The sequence below is a fragment of the Danio rerio genome, chromosome 8 (assembly GCF_052040795.2).
Source record: "Danio rerio strain M-AB ecotype USA chromosome 8, GRCz13ab, whole genome shotgun sequence".
Taxonomy (NCBI): domain Eukaryota; kingdom Metazoa; phylum Chordata; class Actinopteri; order Cypriniformes; family Danionidae; genus Danio; species Danio rerio.
The window spans coordinates 9,409,460-9,435,979 of record NC_141028.1 but is presented as its reverse complement, the minus strand read 5'-3'; the positions used below and the strand labels follow the sequence as shown (position 1 = coordinate 9,435,979).

General features: G+C 36.9%; 1 protein-coding gene across 8 annotated transcripts in view; it reads left to right on the top strand.

The window, feature by feature from the left end:
- The window catches only part of mecp2 (methyl CpG binding protein 2), a 47,852-nt gene extending 25,322 nt beyond the window's left edge, over positions 1-22,530 (top strand). The window contains exons 2-4 of one of the 8 annotated variants that reach the window (XR_015496864.1): positions 9,001-9,369; positions 13,793-17,257; positions 20,180-22,530. Coding sequence is in view for 4 of the 8 variants with exons in the window: in NM_212736.2 (NP_997901.1) it covers positions 8,998-9,369; positions 13,793-14,963 (1,543 nt within the window). In the remaining 4 variants the exon portion in view is untranslated. 8 annotated transcript variants of the gene reach the window in all.
- Positions 22,531-26,520: the final 3,990 nt, after the last annotated feature.

Here is a 26,520-nt window from a genome sequence, read left to right as displayed (position 1 = left end):
CTGCCTTGACTAATTTACCATATAATTTTAGTGTACTCATTCCTCAAAGTTATTGTAGTTATTGTTATAAAAACATTGTTAAAGTTATGTTCACTCCACTGTGTTCACACATGTGCAATTATAAAGGTAGATTGAGATATGGAAACATGCCTGAATATCATCACTGTCTTGTTATTGGAGATCTCGTATCAAGATAATGAATAGTTTTCCACTGGAAAACTTCTTTTTAAATAAGCAGTTTTAAATTAAATAACTTGGAATTAAATATAAACTACGGGCGACGCAGTGGCACAGTAGGTAGTTCTGTCGCCTCACAGCAAAAAGGTCACTGGTTCGAATCTCGGCTGGGTCAGTTGACGTTTCTGTGTTGAGTTTGCATGTTCTCCCTGCATTCGCGTGGGTTTCCTCTGGGTGCACCGGTTTCCCCCACAGTCCAAAGACATGAACTATAGGTGAAACATATGCTGGATAAGTTGGTGGTTCATTCCGCTGTGGCGACCCCAGATTAGTAAAGGGACTTAGCCGAAATGAAAATAAATAAATGAATAAACATAAGCTGCATTCGGGCAAATTAGCAACTGTTCAAAACATTTTCACAAAATTCTACCAAGGCATATATGAATGCTTAATCACCAAGGTCTTTAAAAGTTTCATTGGTTGTGGATTCTGCTTTTAGAATTGAGCTGTTGCTGTTTACTAAAACTTAAATATGCCCACTGTTCATCAATCATATGCAGTATGTATTAGGGCTGCACCGTATTGTAAAAATCTGACATTGCGATATTTAGTTTTAATGCGATTATTTGTTGCATGAACAAATATTATTAGCTCTATTTGGAAAGATTTCATTGAGATTGACTGGGATGATCAAAACTTTTTCTATGCAGTGCATCTGCATAAATGATATTAATAAATAAATAAACTGATTTATGGATTTCCGGGGAGTCTACCAGTATTCAAGTACAGAAATTAAACAATAAAATGTAAAATATCATGGCCATCATTCTAGAAATAATAATAATAATAAATTATTTTTATTATCTGCATCTGGCGACGTGGTGGCGCAGTAGGTAGTGCTGTCACCTCACAGCCAGAAGGTCGCTGGTTCGAGCTTTGGCTGGGTCATTTGGCATTTCTGTTTGGAGTTTGCATGTTCTCCCAGCGTTCGCGTGGGTTTCCTCTGGGTGCTCCGGTTTCCCCCACATTCGAAAGACATGCGCTATAGGTGAATTGAATAAACTAAATTGGCTGCAGTGTTTGTGTGTGAATGAGTGTGTGGATGTTTCCCAGAGATGGGTTGCAGCTGAAAGGGCATCCTCTTCGTAAAACATAAACTGGATATGTTTGCGGTTCATTCCGCTCTGGCGACCCTCGATTAATAAAGGGACTAAGCCGACAGGAAAATGAATGATTAATATCTGCATTTTTTATCTTTAATAAGCTATTTATTCCTGCAATGTGACTATTGCTGATACATTGCGATGTAATTGCTAAAATTATATATTGTTTAGCACTAGTATATATATATATATATATATATATATATATATATATATATATATATATATATATATATATATATATGAATAACTAGGCAATTTGGAAATAAAATTCACACTCTTGTAACTCTATGATATTTGATGTACGTCTTTGTTGAATGCTTTTAAAGGCACAGTACACCCCAAAATAAAACAAATTCTGTCATCATTTACCTATGTTCTAAATGTTCCAAACCGGTTTGCCTTTTTTTTCTGTTAAGCACAAAAGAAGATATTTTGAAGAAAACTGGAAGTATGTAACCATTACCTACTATATTTGTTTTTCCTTTTTTCAAAATATCTTTAGTGTTTACAGGGTGTCCACGTGGTCTTAAAAAGTTTTAAAATATATTATATTTCAAAGTTTTAGGCCTTAAAAGTCTTAATACATATTGAAATATTGTCTTGTAGGTCCTAAATCATTTTAAACAGGCCTTAATTTTCTTTTGTTTATGTAATGCTAAACAATCAATCCAACGCACATCCAATCAGCAGCAATCCATCTTAATAAAACTTTTAGCAAACTCTGTTTATGACTAATATTATTTTATTTATGGTTTATTTGACATGGACATCACAACGACACTGGACAAACCAAATGCATTTGTTTTAGCAGACTTACTAATTCTCAACACCTGTTCAAGGGAGGCTTGATATAAAATGAAAATCAAATAAATACATAAAACACAACATTAGAATTCTTTACATAAAATTGCTATAAGACAATTGCTATAGACTTAAGTTGAAAATTTTTTGCACGTGTACAACTTGGGTTTGCTTGATTTTAGGGCTGCAATTAACGATTATTTAACAATCAATCTGTTGATTATTTTTCACAGTAATTAATTGGATTAAAAAAAAAGCATTGATTTCCAATCGTTTATTTAAAAAAACCTAATTGCTGAGCTGTTATAATAATGATAGTTATAATAAAGTAGTTTTGTCCTGTTTTCAATCCAAATATCTAAATATTTTTAAATCAAGATACATACTAGACACTTGAAATTGCATAAGAAATGTTTTCTAAAGAAAAAAATACCTTAAAATTAAGTGAATGTTTGCTTAAAACAAGTTCAATTATTTGTGAATTGGGTTAGTAAAATAATCCTAATGATATATAATCTCAAACAGAAGTTTTACCAGTGATCATGATCTATAACAAGATATGGTCGTCGCCATGTTTAGTTGCTGCCGCACGTTTGCCTCATTCATAAAGTAGAACACGCAGGATTCAGCACGTAAATTCACCAGTTACTCCTCAAATACATCCAAGTGAGTGGCTGGTAAATTACTAACTTTATAGTTACATTCACTATGTGTAATGTGTATCTGATATGACTAAAACACATCGGCAAATTGTATTATACCCAGTGCCAGACACCGCGCCAAAGCTCAGTTTGATTTTCTCAGTTGCTGCTCATAACGCTAACTTGTCATGCTTGTCAAGCTGGATAACAAGTCAAACATGAGCACCAGGGACTTTATGGTCCTCACTTCAAAGTGGAACAAAAGTAGGACCCTGCTGTTGAACTCCCTTTCTCCTCATGTCTGTCAATGAGGCGCCGAACTCTGTATCAGTACGCGAGAGAGACCGTGTTCACTCTGCGCTGAACTAAAGTGTTTTTTAATAAACAAATGTCCCAGTGTCGCGTAACAATGAATCGATTATGAAATTCGTTGCCTGCACTTTTAGTAATCGATTTTTATCGATTTGATCAATTCGTTGTTGCAGCCCTACTTGATTGGACACATTATTTAAAATATGTGACCAAAAAATCTGTATTTAGAATTTGTTTAATGATGGGGCAAGTCAATTTTTTTTCTTTCTGCTGGGCCATTATATTATATATATTATTATTTTAACCCTGTATGAGTAGGGGTGTAACGATTTATCGTTGTACGATTTATTGCGAAGCAAAAATGTCACAATATGCATCGTGGCGTTATGACGATTTGATTACGATATGGCGTCCGTTTTCTCTTATTAGTTGAGCTGTTGGCGTTTGAGCTACGTTCCACCTGCTGTCGCACGTAAGTTCAGATTGCAGCAGCAGTAATGTTAGCAGACCAAGATGAGTGGAGCTGAAATAGAGGATGGCCCATCCTCTCAAAATCAGACGTCTGGAGACATTTCGGTTGTACAGTCATTGCTTTAGACTCGTCCGCTTTTTGACACGCATACTGGGTCAAACATCCTAAGTTTTAAAGTCTTCACAGTGATTTACATACTTTGCACAACGACAGGGATACCTCCTAATGGTGTTGAAAGAGTCACATACTGTATTTATAAGGTACAATTCACCCTAAAATATCATTCTGTCTTCATATAATGTTCCCACCGCAAAATCACACATACCGTGAGCTGCTACTACAGAGGGCGGACTGATAGACCCGCGCGTATGGCAAGCCGTTTTAGCATTTAAACCTTTGTTCTGACTATCCATTAATATATTTAGAGATATCTCTTAATTATATTTTGACTAGTCATAATTATAATTCGACTAGTCAGAATGACAATTAGAGATATCTGCAATTACAATTGTACTAGTACGAAATCAGATTGGAGATATCTGCAAATATATTATGACTAGTCATATTCCTCCATTGACTTCCATTGAAAAATATTTGCAGATATCTCTAAATGAGTTTTGACTAGTCACAATTGTAATTACAGATATTTCTAAATTAATTTAATTAAATATGAATTAAATACCTGGAAATGTGGATTTTTTTTTGCACACACAAAAAACGCAAGTGACCAAGCAAAGCCTTAGCTCTTACTGTTAAATACAATTGAATAGAAAGCTTCTTTTTTTTTGCACCTTTACTTAAATTGTTCCTTAATTTTGTCTCTGTCATTTCAATAATATTTTTAAGAAGTTTTTAAATTGTTTTATTTTCCAGAGACAGGCCTGTTTAATTTATTTTCTTAAAGAAGGTTCAGTTTAACAAGTTAAAACAAAAGAAAAACATAAAAAATAGTTTAATTGGTAAAATTTGCATTTCAGTTTAATTTTCAATTTTTATTCCAAATATCATGATACATATCGAATCGTGAGCTCAGTGTATCGTTACACCCCTATATATGAGTCTAAAATGTCATTCTTGATGGTCTTAAAAAGTCTTAAATTAAACCTGCGGAAACCCTGGTTTAACAAAAGAAAGAAATGCATAAAGGTTTGGACAATTTAAGATAAGTAAATAACGAGTACATTTTTATTTTAGGGGGAACTGTCTCTTTAAAGTTTGACTAGTTAATTCATTCAAACACCAGTTACTTTTTTTTTGCAGACTTGTGTTCATCAGGTTATAAGATAATAGTGGTTTCACTCACGTTTAATTACATCAGGGGTCACCAGGTAGCCCGCGAGGATCACATGAGTTGCCTGTGGGCCTGTTATAAAATTAGCTTACCATAGCACCACACACCAGTGCTGCATCTAATATTTTTTGTAGCTATTCTTTTTAAATCACACTTGCATTGGTGTAAAATTAAAAATGACATTAAGTTATATATTAAAAAAACTTTAAAAACTATTTTAGACAAATGAAGTGTTGCATATTGATATTTATCTGTTTCCAATCAATGTTGACAACTATTGTGAGAAATCATTAACATGATCAGTGTCTTCACATAGATGAATATCATTAATTATTAATAATAACATTTAATTAAAAGTAAATTGAGCAAATTTGTTATTAGGAACTGTGTATCAAACTGGTAGCCCTTTACATTAAACGATACCCAAGAAGTAGCTCTCAGTTACCAAAAGGTTGGTGACGCCTGATCTACATGCTATTTGATGATGTGTTCAGCTGAATTTCTACAATATAGTATAATTAAAAGTGACACAGCATTGCAGCTTAGAACATGTGGGATCTGTACGAGGATTCAATCTCCAGCCTGTCAGAGTAATTTTAAATGTTAATAAATGTCCTTTTATTAAGGCTGGCTGTTATTGTGAAAGTTTAGTTTACTGAAGCTAAGGAGAATAAAGGAAAACTTATATATATGTATTGTGGTAACCTTTCATTATATGTTTATAACATTTAATTGTTCATAACGTAAACAAAAAAACTTGAATTTAGAGTAAGCTCCAGACAAATCGGTTTATTAGTGACCTCTTTCATAAATACGACAAAGAGCTTATCGTCTCCTTGAAGGACAAGCCACAGACCTAGGGGAAATTCCTCCGTTCTTTGAAAACGAAGTGATTCACCTCAGCGTCAAGGTTTTACTAGACATGGGCCTCTCGTTTTATCCAGGGTGATTTCCGTGCATCTCTGTATGCACACTAATAAACTAGCGGAAAACATGCTTCTCGTGATGTTACGTGGTTGACACATTCTTGACCTCAGTTTCACATGACGTTCAAAGGTGTTAGGATGTTAATTGCATCAGTTGCATTTGGTTGAGTTTTTTTCTGCTAGTACTTAAAATTCACACATCTTGCCTGTTCGCTGGAAGTATTTCATAGAGCTGGTGTGATCTGTAAATGAGCTTGCTTTGAAGCCAAAATATTGAGTTTATTATGGCAAACGTGTTAACACAGCATTTTATGTCATCTTAAAGGAACATTCGACTTTTTCTGAAATATTATATTTTATATGTCACCTAAACAGTTGATTTTAACCAGTTATGAATCCATTCAGCTGATTTCTAGGTCTGTTGGGAGCACTTTTAGCTTAGCTTAGCATGAATCATTAAATTGGATTAGACCATTAGCACTTAAGGGAAGCATTACCACTTGCTCAAAAAAAGTTTTGATAATTTATTTATTTGAAGCTTGAATCTTGTGTTGTGACATCATGTATTAAGATAATAATAAAAGAGAATAATAAAAATAGTAATATGTCATTGTGCCTTCTGCAGCCATGGTACAGCAGCAAAGTTCCTTGATTATTATGTGCGAAAGAGAGTATAGTTCCTATCCATATTGGCTTAGAAAATAGCAACTTTTAATTTTCTGTTGGTCTTCATACTCAATGTAATTACAGAGGAGTCAATCAGAAAGCATTATGGCAAACATGTTAACACAGCATTTTACTGTAGTATTAAAGGAACGCTCGACTTTTTGGAAAATATGAAATATATTTTTATAAATCACCTAGAGTTTAACAATTTCTGAATCCATTCAGCCAATGTTCAGGTCTGGCAGGAGCACTTTTAGCTTAGCTTAGCATAAATCATTGAATTGGATTGGACCATTAGCAACTTGCTCAAAAAGAGTTTTGATATTTTTTTGTTATTTAGAGCTTGAATCTTTTGTAGTTACATCTTGTATTAAGACTGACCGGGAATAATAAAAATATCATCACCATATATCAATAAAATATCATTGGACCTGCTGCAGTCATGGTGCCACAGCAAATCTTTTTGATTATTTCACCGGAAAAAGAGAATATTTCCCATCCATATCAGCTTATAAAATAGCAACTTTTTATTTCACAATGTAAGTTTAATCATTTTTAAATCCATTCAGGCAAATTATGACGGGAGCACTTTTAGCTTAGCTTAAATCATTGAATTGGATTAGACCATTAGCATCTTGCTCAAAAAGAGTTTTGGTAATTTTTTATTTAGAGATTGAATCTTTTGTAGTTGCATCTCGTATTAAGACTGACAGAAAATGATACAAATATCATACCATATATCAACAATATAATATCATTGCGCCTGCTGCAGCCATGGTACAGCAGCAAAATTACTTGATTATTACACCAGAAAGCCTAGAAAATAGCAACTTTTCATTTTCTGTTGGTCTTCGTTCACAGTGTAACTACAGAAGAATCATGCTAACAATCAGAAAACATTATGGCAAACATGTTTACACAGAATTTGTATGTATTTGTAAAGAAACACTCCACTTTTTGGGAAATTTTTATATTTCATAATTTACCTGGAGTTAAACAGTTGAGTTTAACCATTTTCCATCATTTCCATCATATCATTGTGCCTGCTGCAGCCATGGTACAGCAACAAAATTCATTGATTATTACGCCATAATGAGAGTATAGTTTCTATCCATATCAGCTTAGAAAATTGCAACTTTTGATTTTCTGTTGGTCGTCATACTCAAGGTAACTACAGAAGAGTCAAGCTCTCAATCAGAAAATATTATGGCAATTTATAACACAGCATTCTAATGTAATCTTAAAAGAACACTCCACTTTTTAGGGAATATTACCAAATGATAAACCACCTAGAGTTAAACAGTTTAGTTTGACCATTTCTGAATCTATTCAGCCAATTTTAAGTTCTGGCGGGAGCACTGTTAGCTTAGCTTTGCATAGCATAGCACAAATCATTGAATTGGATTAGACCATTAACATCTTGCTCAAAAAAGAGTTGATAATTTTCCTATTTAAAGCTAGACTCATTTGTAGTTACATCTTGTCATCACCATGTGTCAATGCTATAATATCATTGAGCCTGCTGCAGCCATGGTACCACAATAAAGTTCTATGATTATTATGCCATAATAACAGTACATAGTTTCCGCTACATTCATACTTCCGCCACGCCAAAATTGATCCCGCCACGGCTACATTACAGCTTTTAATTCAAAACAATCAGTCCTGTTGTTTTTTAATAGCGGGTGATAATCGCACCAAATCGTATCAAAAGGTAAGAAAATTAAAACAGCGCAAACTTTTCTTTAACTGTAGTAGTGCTGTGCGTTATTTGTTTAACCCTTTAAGGTTACTTGCTGACTGACAGGTGCGTAAAGGCCAGCAAACACGACGTATAGCCGTTTCACTTTATTTCAGGACGCATTAATGCTACTCTGTAGGTCTATTGGAGACATTCATAAAAACACCTAGCAAATCTAATAAGTGTTGGAGACATACTCGTTACATAAACGCACTAAATCGCACTGCAGCAGCGTTTATTTGGGAGCGCACAAGAAGATCTGAACTTGAGCAGCGTATATTTGAGGCGGCGTGCAAGAAGGTTTGTGCATGAGCAGAGGAAATCGGCGTGCAAGCAAAGTGATTCACATGCTCAAAGGCTATTACATAAATGCGATCTCGTTTTGTAACACTGCGCTCACGACATTTGTCATGAAAATAACGCCACAGGTAGTTGGTTAGATCTGTGTAAAAAAAGGCCTGCCACCACAGCTGGAAATAATCCTAGAGGAAACACTGTAGAATGAAAATTATCAAAACTCTTTTTTTGAGTTTTATTTTTAACGAAATGCTAATGGTCTAATCCGATTTAATGTTTTGTGCTAAGCTAAGCTAAAAGTGCTCCCATCAGACGCAGAGATCATCTGAATGGATACAAAAATCATAAAAAACTCAACTGTTTAACTCAACTAGGGAAGTTGAAAATGAGCTTATTTCACAAAAAAGGCCAGTGTTGCTTAAAAAAAAACACATTTAGAGATACAGCTGACTATAATACAGACCTGTCAAACTGCCTCAGTGTGACACTTATTTATTTTGTTGTCAGCAGAGGTGAGGACAAGAATGAAGACCAGGAGGGCTCAAAAGACAAGACGCAGAAGCATAAGAAAAGCAAAAAGGAAAGGCATGATGTGGAAAAACTGGAGACCACAGTCTCTGTTCCTCCGCCCCCATCTCTCTTTACGCAGAGGGATGTCGGACAGCAGGCAGAGGCAGGGAAGTCTGAACCCATTGACCCTGAAGTTGGAGCTGCTCTCAGCGCTCCAGAATCTTCCGCATCGGCCAAGCAGCGGCGGTCTGTCATTCGGGACAGAGGCCCAATGTATGAAGATCCTTCGCTGCCTCAGGGCTGGACACGCAAGCTGAAACAGCGCAAATCAGGGCGCTCCGCTGGCAAATTTGACGTCTACCTTATCAAGTTAGTACAAGTTACAGGAAGTTTGTTTTTTGAGAGCAGCTGTGATGGTGTAATTTTCATAGTATTGCACCCAAATCATGCACAAACAACACATCAGTCATTATTAAAGTTTGAAGTGTCTATTAATTTTAAAGGATGGTCATCATGTTACAACTAAAGCTTTTAATATGTTTTTGAGCTATCAATGCTTTTATCACGATATACAGGTTTATAATGACACTGACCTAAGCTGCAGAAAAGGTAACTTTATATGCAGGTGTAATAAAAATGTTTGTGTATTGCTTTATTGTATATATTAAATATTCAGAGTGTACAAAGTACAATAGGTAATGCTTTACAAAGATCTTACTAGCAAACATTAGTTAATGCATTAACTTTATCAATAATGTGAAATAGCCACATTTATTATAGTAAAAATATATTAAAGGGGTGGTCCACAGTGTATTTTTAAGGCTTTGTTGTGTTTATAAGATGCAAAGCAATGTGTTGATGCTTCACTTGTAAAAAATCACGTTGTTTTTTCATATATCTTACTTTGATTTTATACAGCTACTCAGCTAACATGAAAACGATCATCATATTTCCTAGTTCCTCTGAAAGACCCGCCCTCAAAAAGCTCTGATTGGTCAGCTAACATAATGTGCTGTGTTTCGCAGATTGGCTCTACGTCACCACGTCACGCCCCTACAGGCTTGCGCTTTTGCGCTGTGTAAACAGCCTTATCAGTTTGCCTGAATCAGAAAGAAAATGAAGAGCACACAGCTGAACCTCACGCCTGTTATCTGAAGTAAAATCTGACAAGTGTCTTTCACATATATTCGGAATAAGCATGTGTTAGTGATGTAAAATGTTTACATATCTTTTGAGAGTTTGTTATTTGAAATGTAGAACGCAGGGAAAGCGTCCGCATAGAAAGACAGTGAAAGTGGTCGCATAGAGAGAAACTGCAGCGCTGCTGAAGATTGTGGCTACTTACAACGATTTTACTGATAATATGAATTTGTAGCCAAATTGTTAACAGTGCCAAACAGCATTTCCTGTTGTTTACTTCCTTGCTACAACATACCATTAACGCTAGATACTATTAGAAACCCGGCGCAAGGGGCGACGCAAATGTTATTTGCTTGTTTCAGCTCGACGTAAGTGTCATTTTGATGTTTTACGCCACTCTGTTTAAATAGCAAATGCATTTGCGCTCATATGCGCGCCCAAAGGTGTCCTGGTCTATAAAGGAGGTGTGTTAAGGCGCATTGATGGCACATTGCTATTTTGAGGAACTAAAATAGACTGGGCCATAGACGAGCTCAAAACAAAGTCTAAAGTCCTGCGCAGAACGTGTTAGATATGCGCCTTGCTTACACATTGCTTAATACACACAAGATGTACAGCAATATGCAAATATCTTTACAAATGATTAAATATAAAGGGATGAAAATATTACAATTTTTATTAATTTATACATCAATATAAAAACCCCTTCATGCCTTCTTCAACTTTGGGGTTGGGGAGGCTTTTTTAGTTTATTCATAACAATTTGCCTTCGTATAATGTTATTATTATTTGCAGTATTATTTATTATATCCATATTTATATTTGTTTTATTAAAAACAAGCTTAGGTTTGTCAACCTGGTTTTAGACCATATGTGGCATAGCAGGTGTATTTGGATAAAACTCAGTTTATTTACCACACTTCATTATTATTGCTCATTTATTCATTTGTTGGAAATTAGAACTGAATTTTTTTTCCGTCCTTAAAATAGCAAAAGTGGATTCGGACACGCCCTTAATGTTTTTTCGCCCTGCGCTTTAGACTTTGCACTTAGATCATTAAAATAGACCCCTAAGCATGTAATAGATATCTACATCACACATCAACTAAAGTTTAAAATATGATTCGTAGTGGACCACCCCTTTAATGTCAGTTAAAAAAAATGCAGCATTTCATTGGATATTAACTACATTTAATTGACCCAAACAAAGTCAGTTTTATTCAAATGTTTTGAATTAAAAAATAAATTTAATATGGGTGAAGTGTTGATCATATTTACTGCTGATTTGTTTGAGGCTGGGTTAATTGTAGTTAATGATGAATTAAATGTGAGGCAACATTTCTCATTTTTATTTAGTTTAGATTAATATACTGAAATGACAAAATAGCCATTAATAAATTTAACAAAATGTACAAAACTGTTTTATATCCAGTTAGGTGCATAGATATTTGAACATCGACACAATTTTTGGCACATTTTTGGCTCTGTACACCAACACAATGGATATGAAATATGATGAAAATGCAAACTGTTGTAATTCCTACAGTGTTCGTCTGATTTGGATGGAAATAACCTCAAATAAAACTGACACTTTGCAGTTAAAGTACATCTTCATTTCATTTCAAATGCATTGTAAGATAGAGCCAAAAATGTTTAAAAATGTTAAAATTGTGTTGATGTCCAAATACTTATGGACCTTACTGTACATGTATTTAATTATAATAATAAAATAACACAGTTTACAAACATTAAAAAAAACTAATTGTGAACATGAATAAATCTATAATGATCTGACATTAAATTAACATTAGTATGCATGTTGCTGGTTGCTTCCAGTGCAAGACTCAAGCTTGCATAACAGGTCCCAGCAGTATTTAAAGCATGATATAACAATGTTCAATAAATCTTATTTGCATGTGAAGAGAGAGACATTACTTTGGTTGGGGTTGTGGAGATTTGTAATTTAGCTGTATGTAAATGTATTTAGATTTGTTGTAGGGCTAAGCACTTTCTGAAATGTATTTTTCTGCCAAACAATTAACAAATAAGGGTGCATGCTGACTGATGCGTCACAGTTCTTACAATATTTTAAGACTGTGTGATTTGGATGTTGCTAAGACTTTTATTTCAGTTTGTTGGTATACTAACTGAAACTGAAGGTTGAGTAGGATATGTTTTTTTTTGCCCTTTGTTCCCTCGTAGCAAACTAACAGTAGGAGGGGTGTGGTTAAGAATTTTGTGGCTGAAGACTTTAAACTGACGTCAACAGAGACGTAGCGCCACACCAATCCTGGAAGCAAATAGACAGACTTTGATTTAAGATTACAAAAACAACCTTTTTTAGGGAAATATCTCACACTGATCAATTGTTCACCTAAAGAATAAATAAATACATTTTGATTCCACATAAAAAAAACTTACATTTTAAAGCATGCATAATCACACAATATTTGTATTTAACCCACAGGTGCACATGATGTACACTACCTGACAGAAGTCTTGTCACCTATCCACGTTTTAGGAACAACAAATAATAACTTCACTTCTAGTTGATCATTTGGTTTTAGAAGTGGCTTATATGAAAGGCAAAGGCCTCTAGATTACGCTTATTTGACCAAAATAAAATATGATCATGCCTTGATTTTGAATTATTTAATTAGAACAGTAAGGTAATTTGCTTAGACAAAAGTCTTGTCGATTAACAGAAATAATGTCCAGTATTTAATATAAAGTCATGGTGCATTGGAAATGAATTAATATTGTGTCTGACTCCCATGAGCTTGGAGGACTGCATCCATACATCACTGCAATGACTCAAATCACTTATTAATAAAGTCATCTGGAATGGCAAAGAAAGCGTTCTTGCAAGACTCCCAGAGTTCATCAAGATTCTTTGGATTCATCTTCAATGCCTCCTCCTTCATCTTACCCCAGACATGGTCAGTAATGTTCATGTCTGGTGACTGAGCTGGCCAATCCTGGAGTTCCTTGACCTTCTTCGCTTTCAGGAACTTTGATGTGGAGGCTAAAGTATGAGAAGGAGCGCTATCCTGCTGAAGAGTTCCCTCTCTCCTGTGGTTTGTAATGTAATGGGCAGCACAAATGTCTTGATACCTCAGGCTGTTGATGTTGCCATCCATTATGCAGATCTCTCGCATGCCCCCATAGTTAATGTAACCCTAAACTAGGATTTTTCCTTAAGCAAACTTGACTTATATCTCTGATAATCTTGGGTCCATGCATGTTCCAGTAGATTTTCTGCAGTATTTGTGATGATTGGGATGCAGTTCAACAGATCATTCAGCTGAAAAATCTACCTTCTTAGAAGTCAAGGTATTATTAATTGCTCTTATGACTGGGATCGATGACAAGATTTGTCAGGTAGTGTATTTGGTAGGATTACAAATTCAACTTCAGCACATAAAGACTTTCTCATATTCAAATGTTCATTCAAATTACTTTCATTTCATGTCAGATGTATGCACTTAACAGATTTTATCCAAATACATTTCGCATTTACATTTTAACAGTTCATCCTTTTTACTGGGAATCAAACGCATGGCCTTGCCTGTATTAGTCCCACTCTCTTCTGTTTGAGCTACCGAGAAACTTTTGATCAATTTATAGTAATATATTTGTTTTTATTTTTCAGCCCAGAAGGGAAAGCCTTCCGTTCCAAGGTGGAGCTCATGGCATACTTCCAAAAGGTTGGCGATACCATTACAGATCCCAATGACTTTGACTTCACGGTCACGGGCAGGGGAAGCCCGTCTCGCAGAGAAAAAAGACCGCCAAAAAAGCCTAAAATGGTCAAACCCTCTGGACGTGGAAGGGGGCGGCCTAAAGGTAGCGGCAAGGTACGACAGGCTACAGAAGGGGTGGCGGTGAAACGCGTCATAGAAAAGAGTCCAGGAAAACTCTTAGTAAAGATGCCCTTTGTGGCCCCCAAAACTGAACCAGGGGCTCCTTTAGGGCAAGCGCCAGTTGCCAAAGCACGCCGAGGACGTAAGAGGAAATCAGAGCAGGATCCGCCAAGCACCCCTAAAAAACGTGGACGCAAGCCAGCAACTGTTTCACAGTCAACAGTGGGGACGGGGTCTGCTGCTGCATACGCCGCTGCAGCCATTCTCACCGCCGAAGCCAAGAAAAAAGCCCTGAAGGAGTCTTCCGCTAAGCCTGTTCAGGAGAGGGCTCTTCCTATCAAAAAACGCAAAACCCGAGAGACTTTAGAGGAGCTGGAGGCATCCACCACCTCAGCGACAGAGACCTTTGAGAAACGACTGACTGCATCAACTGTGACCCCTACCGGGGAGGAGGCAGAAACAGGACAGAAGCCTCACAAGCATCCCAGCCGGAAGCACAAAGAGGCAGATCCGGGAAGCAGCAGCAGTGGGACGACAGCCAGCGGAGTTGCACCGAAGAGTCACAAGAAGAGAGATCAGCGAGGGCAGCACTTTAAACACCACCACCACCATCATCATCACCACCATCAACACCAACACCTGCAGGCCTCCACACCCTCCACCTACACTCCGCAGGCTCACCAGCTCTCCCTGGGTCACTCCACGCACGGCGGGCTGGAAAACGAGCCGCAGGACTTGAGCACCTCCAGGCCCAAAGCGGAGCACGTGGCCTGCAGGGAGGAGGCCAGAACTGGCAGCTCCTCGAGTAGGGACTCCCAGAACGCAAGCAAGATGGCTTCCATGACCGTGACGGGGGAAAGCAAGGAGCTGAGAGACATTGTTCCTCCCTCCGCCGTCCCGAGGCCGAGTCGAGAGGAAACGGTGGAGTCCCGGACACCAGTGAGCGAGCCAGTGAGCTGACTGACTTAGTGACCGATCGTCAGAGGGTTTATGCGCAAAGAGGCAGCGAGACGAGCGATTTTTCGTTCTTTTTTACCGAGGAAAAAAGAAAAAGAGAAACAAAAATGTAAACGTACTTAAACAAAAGGCAGCTGTTGTGTCTCGTTCTCTCTGTGGGTTGGACGCAGGGTGATATTCTCTTGCTTCCGGATGAATTCTCTGCTATCCTTATTCTTTATGGTTTCCTTTTATTTCCCACTATATCTTTGTATTAGTATATCTTAGCACTCGACTAAAATTCCTTTGTCAGAGCTTGTAGGAAGTAGAAACACACTTGAGTGGTAATGGATGCACAAGTTACACGCCATAGTCGTCACCGATGCTCTCGAAAGTACTAAAATGCCTCATAGTCATGTCATCTCAGCCATAGCAAAAAGGTGTCCTATCAGTGTGTTCTTCCTTTTGTGTCATAAAAAAAAAACGAAGGGGCAAATCTGATGCCAAGCTGAAGGAGTAAAAAAGGGCCATGTTTTTCCCATCTTCACCTTTCCATTTGAGTCGGACGCAGCTGTCGCAGCATCCTCCGCTTTGAAATTAAAGACGCTAGCTTAACTCGGGCAGACAAGAACTTCCTAGTTGTGGGTTTGTGCCAAGCTGACATTTCCAGCCTGTTGCCCTGTGAAAATCAGTCGAATTGGGAAGTAGTGTTTTCTTTTTTGGGCTTGTTGGTATTTTTAGTGCATAACTGTATATTAAATAACAATAGTTCAGTTAATCTAGTCGCCAGTTTCCAGGGAGAAAATGAAAATGGTGGAGAAAATCTTTGGTGGAGAAAGATAAAGCACAAATGTATTTGTTAGGGAATATTGAAAGCACAGTCTGGTGTAGCATATGGAGTAAATGTTAACTCGCATAGAAGAAGACGAGAAAAGGAATTTATGTTTACCTGCTTGTTTTTCATGAAGTACAATTCAAAAAGTGGCCTTGTGTCTGCGCGACACAAATCCCTAACAAAAAAAAAAAAGCATACCATTTCAGATGTAGCTTTTGGTTTTATTGTGTGTGTGGTTATAGACTAATCCCATAGAGCTGCTGTTCTAAAAATGAAACTGACGGGAAAGTTAATAGATGGCTATATTTATATAATGTCTTGTCAGGCTGTAGCTGTGTCAAATGCATGGGTTGCTGATGTTTGCGTGCTTTGCGTGCTATTTATTACAGTACTCCGACATCGTCTTTCCTGTACATAAAGGTTTATAAAGCCAGGCGCAGCACTTATGATGAAGGACGTTTTAGGAGAGTAAATATTTTGAATGGAGTGTTATGATGAAACAGTTGGCAATGAAGGAAAGAAAAACGTGCATACATTCTGCATACACCATGTCATCTTAGAAGAGTTATTTAAATTTTCTAATACAAATCCTACTGTTTCTAAATGACATTTTCAATCAGTAAAAAAGGAGCACAAATCACGGCTCCCTGCATCAGTTTTTTATTATAATTAGAGATTGGACAATGAGTATCTTAGTAATTAACTCCTAATATCTCTCTCTATATATATCTGATTGTATCTTGAAGGTATCTTATACCTTAAGGAGGAATCTTATGGTAAATTCTGAACCAAACTGAGGAAGTTCTTCGTTGTTGATTATATAACATTTTTAAAGACTTCACAAGCACTTTTTTTCTGTTTTATTCTGTCTTAGATAAAATGCACCTTACTTTGAGCTCTCAGAATCATTAAATATTAGAATTGTGAGAAGCAAACCTTTTTTTATGCATATATTTTTCTTGTTAGCCTTGCACAGACTTCTGTTTCATGTCCGGAGGTTGTAACTTTCTTCAGATGTGTGTTAGAATACATGTTTGCTATACAGAGCCATTCTTTTGTTTAGCTTTTTCTGTAATAATACTCCACGCGTACTAAATTATCATGTACAAAAGTCAAATTTCACTTACAGTATTTGGTATCACACAATTGTGACCTTGGATCGCAAAACCTTTCTTAAGTGTGCAGTTTTCTCAAAGCTAAGTAAGTAATCTTTTCATTAATTTATACTTTGTTAGGATTAGATGATATTTGGATAATATACAAATATATGAATATCTGAAATATGAAGGTTCAAAAATTGTAAATGGTGAGATAAGTGAAGCTCATCTGTCATGGTTAGTAAGCCAATCAGATCATTCCAAACTCACTATAAAGAGTCAGACTTGCAGAACTTTAGTTTGAGCTTGCGAAAATCTGTCGTACGGTGCTGCGAAAAGGGACGGGATTAAACAGGATGATTAGACATTAAAAAAGCGAGAGATTGGTCCATGTTTTAAATTTCCAGAGAGGTCCTGTTTTGATCCTCGATTAGTCTCATGCAATCATATAATGCGATTTTGCAGGTCAGAGTTCACCAAACTTGAACTCTCCATTGCAACCAACTGCTAAACTTGCCGCATTACCTTGCGTTTCCGGTCTGACGTATTCGCATGTATATAAATGGACGTCGAGGGGGAGGAAAGTGCAGTGTGACCGCAGCTTTACTCCCTCATCTTCGTTTTAGAAGAATCCCCTCATCCACCCCATCTCCTCCTTTCCTTCTTTACCAGGGCGAGCTCTCGAGAACTTACTGATCTTGTACCGCCTCACATGCTCATTGACCAGGCGGGAGCCCTGGGCTCAATTATCTCCGAGCTCAGGGTATCTCTCCCGAGATAGCATGCCAAACCTGCTATTATTATCAAGCAATATCTAAGTGTGAACTCTTGAATCGTCTTTAAAGTTGCAAAATTAGGTTATTAGCAATGCACATTACTAAAAAAAGAGTTTTGATATATTTACTGTAACGTTGTCACAGTACTGGAATTCGGAAGCAATCGATACTGGAACTTTAAAAACGTCCGTTTCCCAATAGCATGTTCTAAAACAGTGTTGATTTGCCATTGTGTTCACATGCTCAACAGAAATGACTGTGATTGGCTGTAAGGGTCATCAGTTCAGCAAACTCACTGCTGTTGACTAAGTGTAATCACAAATAGAGGGACACTGGAGGGTTTTAAAGCCGCAATTCATCAGAGGATTGCTTGTATGCCAGCTTATAGAACAGAGATGCCCAAAGTAGGGCCTGCTGGTCAAAGTTTGCCCATGGAAACCTTTGATATGGCCCGCCATTCCATCTGAAAAAAAGGGAGAAAGATGGGGAGGTGGTTGGAGAAAATGCCTTTGACAGTGATCGTCATTACATATTTAATGTAAGCTTTTGTTTCTTTATTTTATTGCAGAGTTACAAAAAAACAACAATGCTGTAAATGTTTTAAAATGTAAATACTGTCAGCAAACTGCACAAGGCATCTGCGAGCAAATCAAAGTAAGCTTGACGAGTGTATTCAGCATTGAACTTGTGTTATAAATGGGATTGTTTATGTTTTACTTTAATTAGTTTATTATAAAATGTTAAAATGATACGGCATTAGTTAATATGATTTAAAGCAACATTTTCTAGTTATTTTTAATTATTACCGAATAAATTAGAAAATTAATGGCAAATTTAATTTTCTTTGGTATAGATTCAGCCCACATCCCTCAATCTAGTTGGCTCGTAATAGGAAAAGTTTGGGCACCCCTGTTATAGACAAACTAGCTGATCTTCGCGGCTTTGGTGAACTGATGACGCTTATGGCCAATCACAGTCATTTCTGTTTAGCACGTGAACACAATGGCAATTCAGCCGTGTTTAAGAATGCGCTTCACAACGTTGAAATTTTTGCGGGAAATAGACATTTTAAAATTTAAGATTTTCAGTATCCTGACAACCCTAATTTACATTAGGAAATTTATAAAATGTCTTCATGGAACTTTATCTTTGCTTAATACTGTAATGATTATTGGCGTAAACAAAAAGTCAATCATTTTGACCTATACAAAGTATTTTCGGCTCTTGCCAAAAGTGTACATGTGCAACATAAGACTGGTTTTGTGGTTCAGTGTCACATTTATGGTCAGATAAGGGGTAACAAAAGCAGAAAAGGAAATGTTTTAGACTGATATTTATATGAAACCAGCCACAAAAGGTATTTGAAATACTTTGGTTGCCCTTTTCCATCCCAAAGTATTGCATTGAGTTTTGTCTTAGTATGAAATCTTCTATATTTATTATGTTGGCTTTGGTGATGGATGTGCACTGTCATCAACCCAAACGCTGAACAATATACGCAACTAAACCTTAATCAGAGTCCTAACAGAGACCATTTAAATAGCACTCAGCACTTGTTTCATGTTGTTTTATGTGTCTGGTACTTTAGTTCAGCCATAGAGTAGGGTGTTGTTTTTAATATTTGTTGTCGTTTAGGGCAGTGTTTCTCAACCATGTTTCTGGAGGACCACCAGCAGTGCATGTTTTGGATGTCTCCTTTGTCTGTCACACCCATTACTGGGCTGCGTCCGAAATCGCCTACTACTCAGTGGGTACTAGATTTGAATGGAAATTTACTATTAGACCCTTAGAAAAGTATGTTCTACATAGCTTGAATGTGAGTAGTATGAATGGATCTCGCACGTACTACATTCACCTTTTTGTCATCACGTAACGTCAGTTGCGTCGCTTTACTCCCATTCATGAAATCTCTCGCATTGCATTGTGGGATAGCGTAGCGTGCATTCGATGTGCAGTTCAGAAGTAGTAGGTCATCTGGGTACATCTCACATACTGTTTTTCGAATTCTATTAATTCAGACATACTATTCTGTTCACATACTGTTTTTAGCGTACTACATTGTATGGAAGTATGCGATTTCAAACGCTTTCAGTCCCTGTTAATGAGCGGATGATCTGAATCAGGTGTGTTTGGTTAAGGCGACATGATCTGCGTCTGAAATTGCATACTTCCATACTATATAGTACGTAAAAAATAGTATGTGAGCCGAGTAGTATGTCTGAATTCATAGAATTCGAAAAACAGTACGTGAGATGTACCCGGATGGCCTACTAGTTCCGGCGAGATTCTGATGTGTGCATCTGATGGATGGTACGCTATCCCATGATGACCCACGGGAGAATTCATGAATACGGGTAGGTCACGTGATCATGACAAAATGGCGGATGTAGTACGTCGCAAATTCCATTCATACTACTGACATTCACACTGTATAGAACTAACTTTTCTAAAGGCCGATTTGTACATTTAAATTCCAATGCAGTACCTACTGTGTAGTAGGTGATTTCGAATGCAGCTATAGAAAATGTGTAGAGCTGGTGGTCCTCCAGGAACGTGGTTGAAAAACCCCTAAGGTTTAGGGGTTCAGAAAGCTGTTGAGTGTTCTTTAGAGCAGGATTTTTGTTGATCTCACAGCATGTTAATTTCTATCCTCATGACTAGTCGAGAATGAAATTGTCCATTCTACCCCTCCATCCCTCCGCTCCCTCGACCCACACCGGGAAGAGACAAGAGAATAAAACAAGGGCTATGTAATCATTTCAAGTTGTCAAAAGCAGATGAAGGAAATTGATTTTCACAGTCCTCAGTCCTCACTTTAAAGGCAACTTGGTTAATTGCTTGAGGTCAAACAAAGAGACTTTAAGGGTTGCCAAAAACACCACCGACTCACTCTCTGTCCTCATCAGAGTTTGAGCCCTCACTTAACCGGAGGCTGACGGTGAAACGTCTCCCCGGTCTGACTAAACTCGAGCGGGAGAACGGAGGTTGAAGAACGGACAGGAAAAAAACCTCCAGACATGAATTGAAGTTACGACAACTCATAGTTTCGTTCTTAATCTGCGTCAGAAAGAGAAAGGGTAGTGCCTTTAATTTGGGAGATTACTAGAAGTGACCTTTGATTCTAAACAAACACCTTTTTTCCCTCAATGAAGCAAAGTGGGAGGTGATTTTACTCGATGTTTGGGATTTTTATTCAGTCGTTTTTCATAGGTAGGACGTGCACTGGTGTATCATTTTTTATTTGTTTCTGTGTCCACCTAGAAATTATGTATACCCTTCATTTTATTCATCCTTGTCCGTTTTGTGTTCATCTTGAAATGATGTATTGTTAAAACCCCTCTGCTTTATGAACTTCTAGCCTTTTGTAGCGCTCAGAAGCCCACTGACAAAAATGGAGCCCTACAAATGGTTAAAGACAGATTAGGAGTAGTATTATTTATATGTTGGTTGGTTTGATTTATCTTTGTTTGTTTGGGTTCGTTGTGCCTCTGGCAGTGAAATATGCTTTGGAATGTCCTTGTGTCCCTGTAGCCAAAAAAAAAAAACATGCTATGTACGTGAACATGTATCAATATGCATGATTGCCATTAGAAGATAGGACATTGCTTGCCCTTTACTATTATATATAGGATGTTTTCAAACAGCACTCTTAAGAGCTAAGCCCAACCATGCCAACATGAATCCCAAGGTTTCCATGAGGTATAAAAGACAGTCGAATGAAGGTTGTGCACTTGGGTCTATTTAATATGAACATTCATTTCATCGTTGAGGTTTTTGTTTGAGTGATGGTAGCTCTAATTCTTGTGGTGATTTTCTGTGTTAGATTTATTTTTATTATGAGTAGTTTTTTATTATTATAAATCCATCATTGGAAAAAAGAGACCATTTTATCTCAATAGCAATAGTATGATAGTACCCAGCAGATCCAATATGAGTTTCTTCTTCTTCTTTAGTACGTCTCTTATTTATGTGTAGAACTGAAGTCGATGAAATTTACCCGTATGACTAAAAACGCAGCAAGGAGGACGATTTAACGTCAAACTGAAACTATCGGAAATAGATTCCAGTTCCACCGTGGTAGAAAGTTCATGGTCTATTCATAGTCTTGTGCCTTGAAGTTTCAGTAATAGAATTTATCTTTATACTGTAGTTGTATTTTTATTCCAAGTCCTGTGTTTGCCTCTTGTTGGTATTCAGTGCTTTGGATGTATTAAGGATTTATAGAGATCAAGAATATGTTTGCCTTGCTTTATTTTCTTAATTGAGACAAAAAAAAAAGAGGATAACATTAGAGAGATGTACTCGGGCAATATTGACGATGTAAAAAAAGCTATAGGATTTTGATGTTTCGTTTTTCATCCCTGATATGTTGAATGTTTCACAGGTTATCGAGTGATGTGTGTTTGTTGGGAAATATTCTCCATTTTAACATGACCATAAACAAACAAAAGTTAAAACTTGGCCTCAAACATAATCTTCCAACGCTACATTTTATGACAAAAATACTTCAACCTTGACCGGAAGGACAACGAGTCTGCACTTTATAAAGTATGTTTCCCGGCAGGACACCCATTCACTTTTATTTTTAATATGTATTTTTTATCTTTGTCCAAAGCTGTTTTGTTTTCATATTATTTTTAAATTGAGTTTTAAATAAAAGGGATGGGTAGTATATATATCTAAACAACAACAACAAAAGATGTTATTTTAACCAAACAATCCTACAGACTAGGTGTCAGTGGTTATTCGCCATCTGCCAAGCTAAGTCCTTGCCTTCCTGAAAGTGAAAAGTATAGTTTGTGTCTACTTTTATAGTACTGTGTTACTGTATCATTTGTTTGCCGTATGTAACAGATACACAATAGTAAACAACATTTATCTGATCCCTGTCTGAAACGTTTTTTGATTCGCATGACATATGAAACACAATGTTATCAGTGTTGTGTAGGGAAGATAAATCGGTTTTTGATTCATGTTTGGCTTTTTTTGTACTGGTGATTGAATCGGAAAACAAAACCAAAGTTTCAGTTTCACTTGGAATTTTTATCTGACGTTTTGCAGAAGCTCAAAAACGGTGTTAGTGGTGATCTGTTTTTATTCTTCATCCTTTTATTTATGTAATATCAGATTGTTTTAACAAAATGTACTATTTGGGATGTTTCAGTTTCACAGTTTCAGAATTTGCAGTGTAATTTAATGGTGTTATTAGCATAGTTTAAGACAAATCAGTTTCTGTTCATTGTATTTGTTACATTTGGTTATTATGGTGGCTCCAAACCTTCAATCGGTAACACTTTACAATAAGGTTCATTAGTTAATGCATTTACTAACATGAACTAATCATGAACAACACATGTACAGCATTTATTAATCATAATTGATCATTTACTAATGCATTATTAACATCCATGTCCATGCTTGTTAACATTAGTTAATGTACAATGAGTTAACATGAACTAACAATGAACTACTGTATTTTCATTAACTAACGTTTACTAACATGAATAAATACAGTAGTAAATGTATTGTTCATTGTTTGTTCATCTTAGTAAATGCATTAATTAACATTAACTAATGAACCTTATTGTAAAGTGTGACCCTTCAAACTATACTGAATTATCTTTTCCAACTGATCCAACTTACGGTTTTCCTGAAACTAATCCTGAATTTTTAGAAAAGTCCCTTTGACTTAACATTGGACCAAACTTTGGGATCTCATAAATTTGCATCAGACTGTCATACAGACTTAAGGTTACACTCATTTAACTCAGACTACCAATCTGCCAATCACTGATGACCGTTCAACTTACTAGCCACAACCTAGCAACCACTTACAGTACCCTAGTAATTAACCCATTGACTTCCACTGTAAAAAGTGCCATTGACTTTACATAGGACATACTAATCCATGCTAACAATATACTAATCCATACAAACATACTAACAATATATTAATCATACTAGCAGCAAGCTAATTCATACTAGAAACATGCTAGCAACATGCTAATTTATGTAATATCAGAATTTTCAATCAGGAAAGCAGTTTCAGTTTCACTAATAGTTTTTCCTCAGAATTTGTCAGTGGTGGAAAGAGTACTGAAAAAGCATACTTAAGTAAAAGTACCATTACTTGCCTAAAAATGTAGTGTGAGTAAAGTAAAAATACCTGTTGTAAATATTACTCAAAGTAGGAGTAAAAAGTAGCCCTTTTAAAGGTGCTCATGAGTAGTGAGTATTATGCTGTTAAAAGTTGATGCATTTACATGTAATTTGTGGATGTGTGTAAGCCTAACATTCTGTAGTACATTTAGTTATTGTCCAGCAGGCACACAATGTCATAATCATGTAATATTAGGTTAGATTTAGGTTGTGATGTCAGGTGACCAAAATTCAATGTCTAGCCAGCGTCTAAGGACAATGTTATTTTGATGTCCAATAATGACATCAAATAATGTTGATATTTGGTTGATTTTAGGTTGTTAGAAAGTGACCAAAATCCAACATCGTGCCAACATCTTAAACCAACATCCTATTGATGTCAAATACTGACATTTATTCATCAGTTATAGCAAACAAAATACAGCGTCTGATAGATGTCATGTGGTAACGTCGACACAACGTCAAGCTGTAACATCAGTAGTCGTTGATATTTGCTTGGTTTTAGGTTGGACGTTGGACAGTGACATCGGGATGACATTTAGTTCTGATGTAAACCCGATTTTCATTTCCAAACAAAATGCAGTGTCTTCACGACGTTAGGGTATAATTTCAATCTGACGGCATGTTGACGTTTTGTGCCTGCTGGGTGTTTAAGGCCATTTCAGTTATCATACAGTAAATATCCATCATCTTCTCATCAAAGACATGCATCTAAACCAGGGGTGCCCATACTCGGTCCTGGAGGGCCGGTGTCCTGCAAAGTTTAGTTCCAATCCCAATTAGACGCACCTGGGCTAGCTAATCAATCTCATACTAGGCTTTCTAGAAACATCCATGCAGGTGTGTTGAGGCAAGTTGGAGCGGAAATGTGCAGGACATCGTCCCTCCAGGACTGTGGCTGTTTCTCAATGCGTTCGTCAGCGGTCTTGCGTCCTCGTATTCTCGTGTAACGTCATCATCAGCTGCCAAAGTTCAGTTCCAATGCTATAGACCGCAAGAACAGAGGATGCTTGAAACTTCCTGGATGTGATCTTGATATCGAGGACGCACCAATGCAGACTTGAGCACCGAACTCGCTCTAGAAGTCCCAGAAGTCATTGCGACTGGAGGTGGGAAGCGCAGATTTATTATAAAAGTTCAGAGATTTAACTTATTTACCTGAGGAGTTTCCCTAAATGAAGCAGTGAAGGTAAACATTATCATGGACATCTTAATAAAGGAATAAACACATTAAGGGTGTTTTATTTGCTGAAATTCGTATTAAAATCAGTTTTATTTATATTGTGCAGAGTAAATTGATTATGTTTTATGCAAAGTATATATTTTTAAAAGGGGAGAAAACAATAAATCGTTGTATGAATGCTGTAATGTTTAAATAATTTACCATTTAAAACGTGTGAAGGTCATGTGACCATCAGAAAGAATCCAGCATCTCATTTCTCAAAGGACGCGTTCTCTGCCCTCGTGGTCTCCCGAGTTCGTTCTTCCGAGGACACCTGGCAAGACCGGTCTCCACAAGAACGCGAGTCCGTTCTCTGTGTTCTTTGAATTGTGAAACAGCCTGTGTTTGGGCATCCCTGATATAAAAAGTGTCTGGGTAAATGCGAGTAAATATTTTGAACATCTTCTTGGACACTTAATGCTTCCAAACAGTTTGCTGCAGTGTAAAGTGCACATGTCTTGAAGTAGTTCATTATGACGCAATTTACCTTCTATGTGCGATTTGATTGGACAGGAATTACAGGACTGATTATTCTAATTCCCATAGACAAGAACAAATAAAGTAGTGACTGCAGGTTGAAGGAAAGTAGTGAGAGTAAAAGTACAGATACTGCACTAAAAATGTACTCAAGTGAGAGTAAAAGTACACATTTTTAAAACTACTCAGTAAATTACAATTCCTGAGAAAAAGTAATTAAGTACAGTAATTTGAGTGTAATTAGTTACTTTACACCACTTTAATTTGTAGTGTAATTTTGTAGTGTTATTAACATAGTTTAAGACAAATCAGTTTCAGCTCATTGTATTCGTTACGTTTGGTTATTATGGTTGCTTGAGAAGCCAACATACTGTTACACTACTTAAACTTCTTCTGTCTTCTTAGACTACTTTAAGAACGCAACTCCTTCTAGACTTTTCATACTACAACCACCAAACTAACTCCAAACCTCCAAACTGTACTGAATTAAGTTGCTATATCTATTCCAACTGATCCAATTCATGGTTTTCCAAAAACCGACCCTGAAATGTCAGAAAACTTCCATTGACTCAACATTGGACCAAATTTTTGACCTCATTACTTTGCGCCAGACTGTCATACAGACTCAAGGTTGGGCTCATTTAACTCTACCAATCTGCCAATCCCTGAGAGACACTGCTCGCTGCAGAGCCGCTTGAGCTCCAGCAATGGGGAGCTTGAGTTCTCGCCCCTCCTCCTATAAGCTGTTTTAATGCACACACCCACCCCACCTCTAACCCCAAACTCCAGTGACATCACTCGTAGAAGAAGTGCAAGGAAGGAGGAGCTAGAGCTCCCCCTTGCTGGAGCTCAGCTCTGCCCAAGTGGCTCTGCAGTGAGTACCACTTGATCACTGATGACCTTTCAACTAACTAGCCACAACCTAGCAACCACTTTTGTCTCATAGACTTCCATTGTAAAAACTGCCATTGACTTTACATAGGACATTCTAACCACATATCAATTCATACCAACA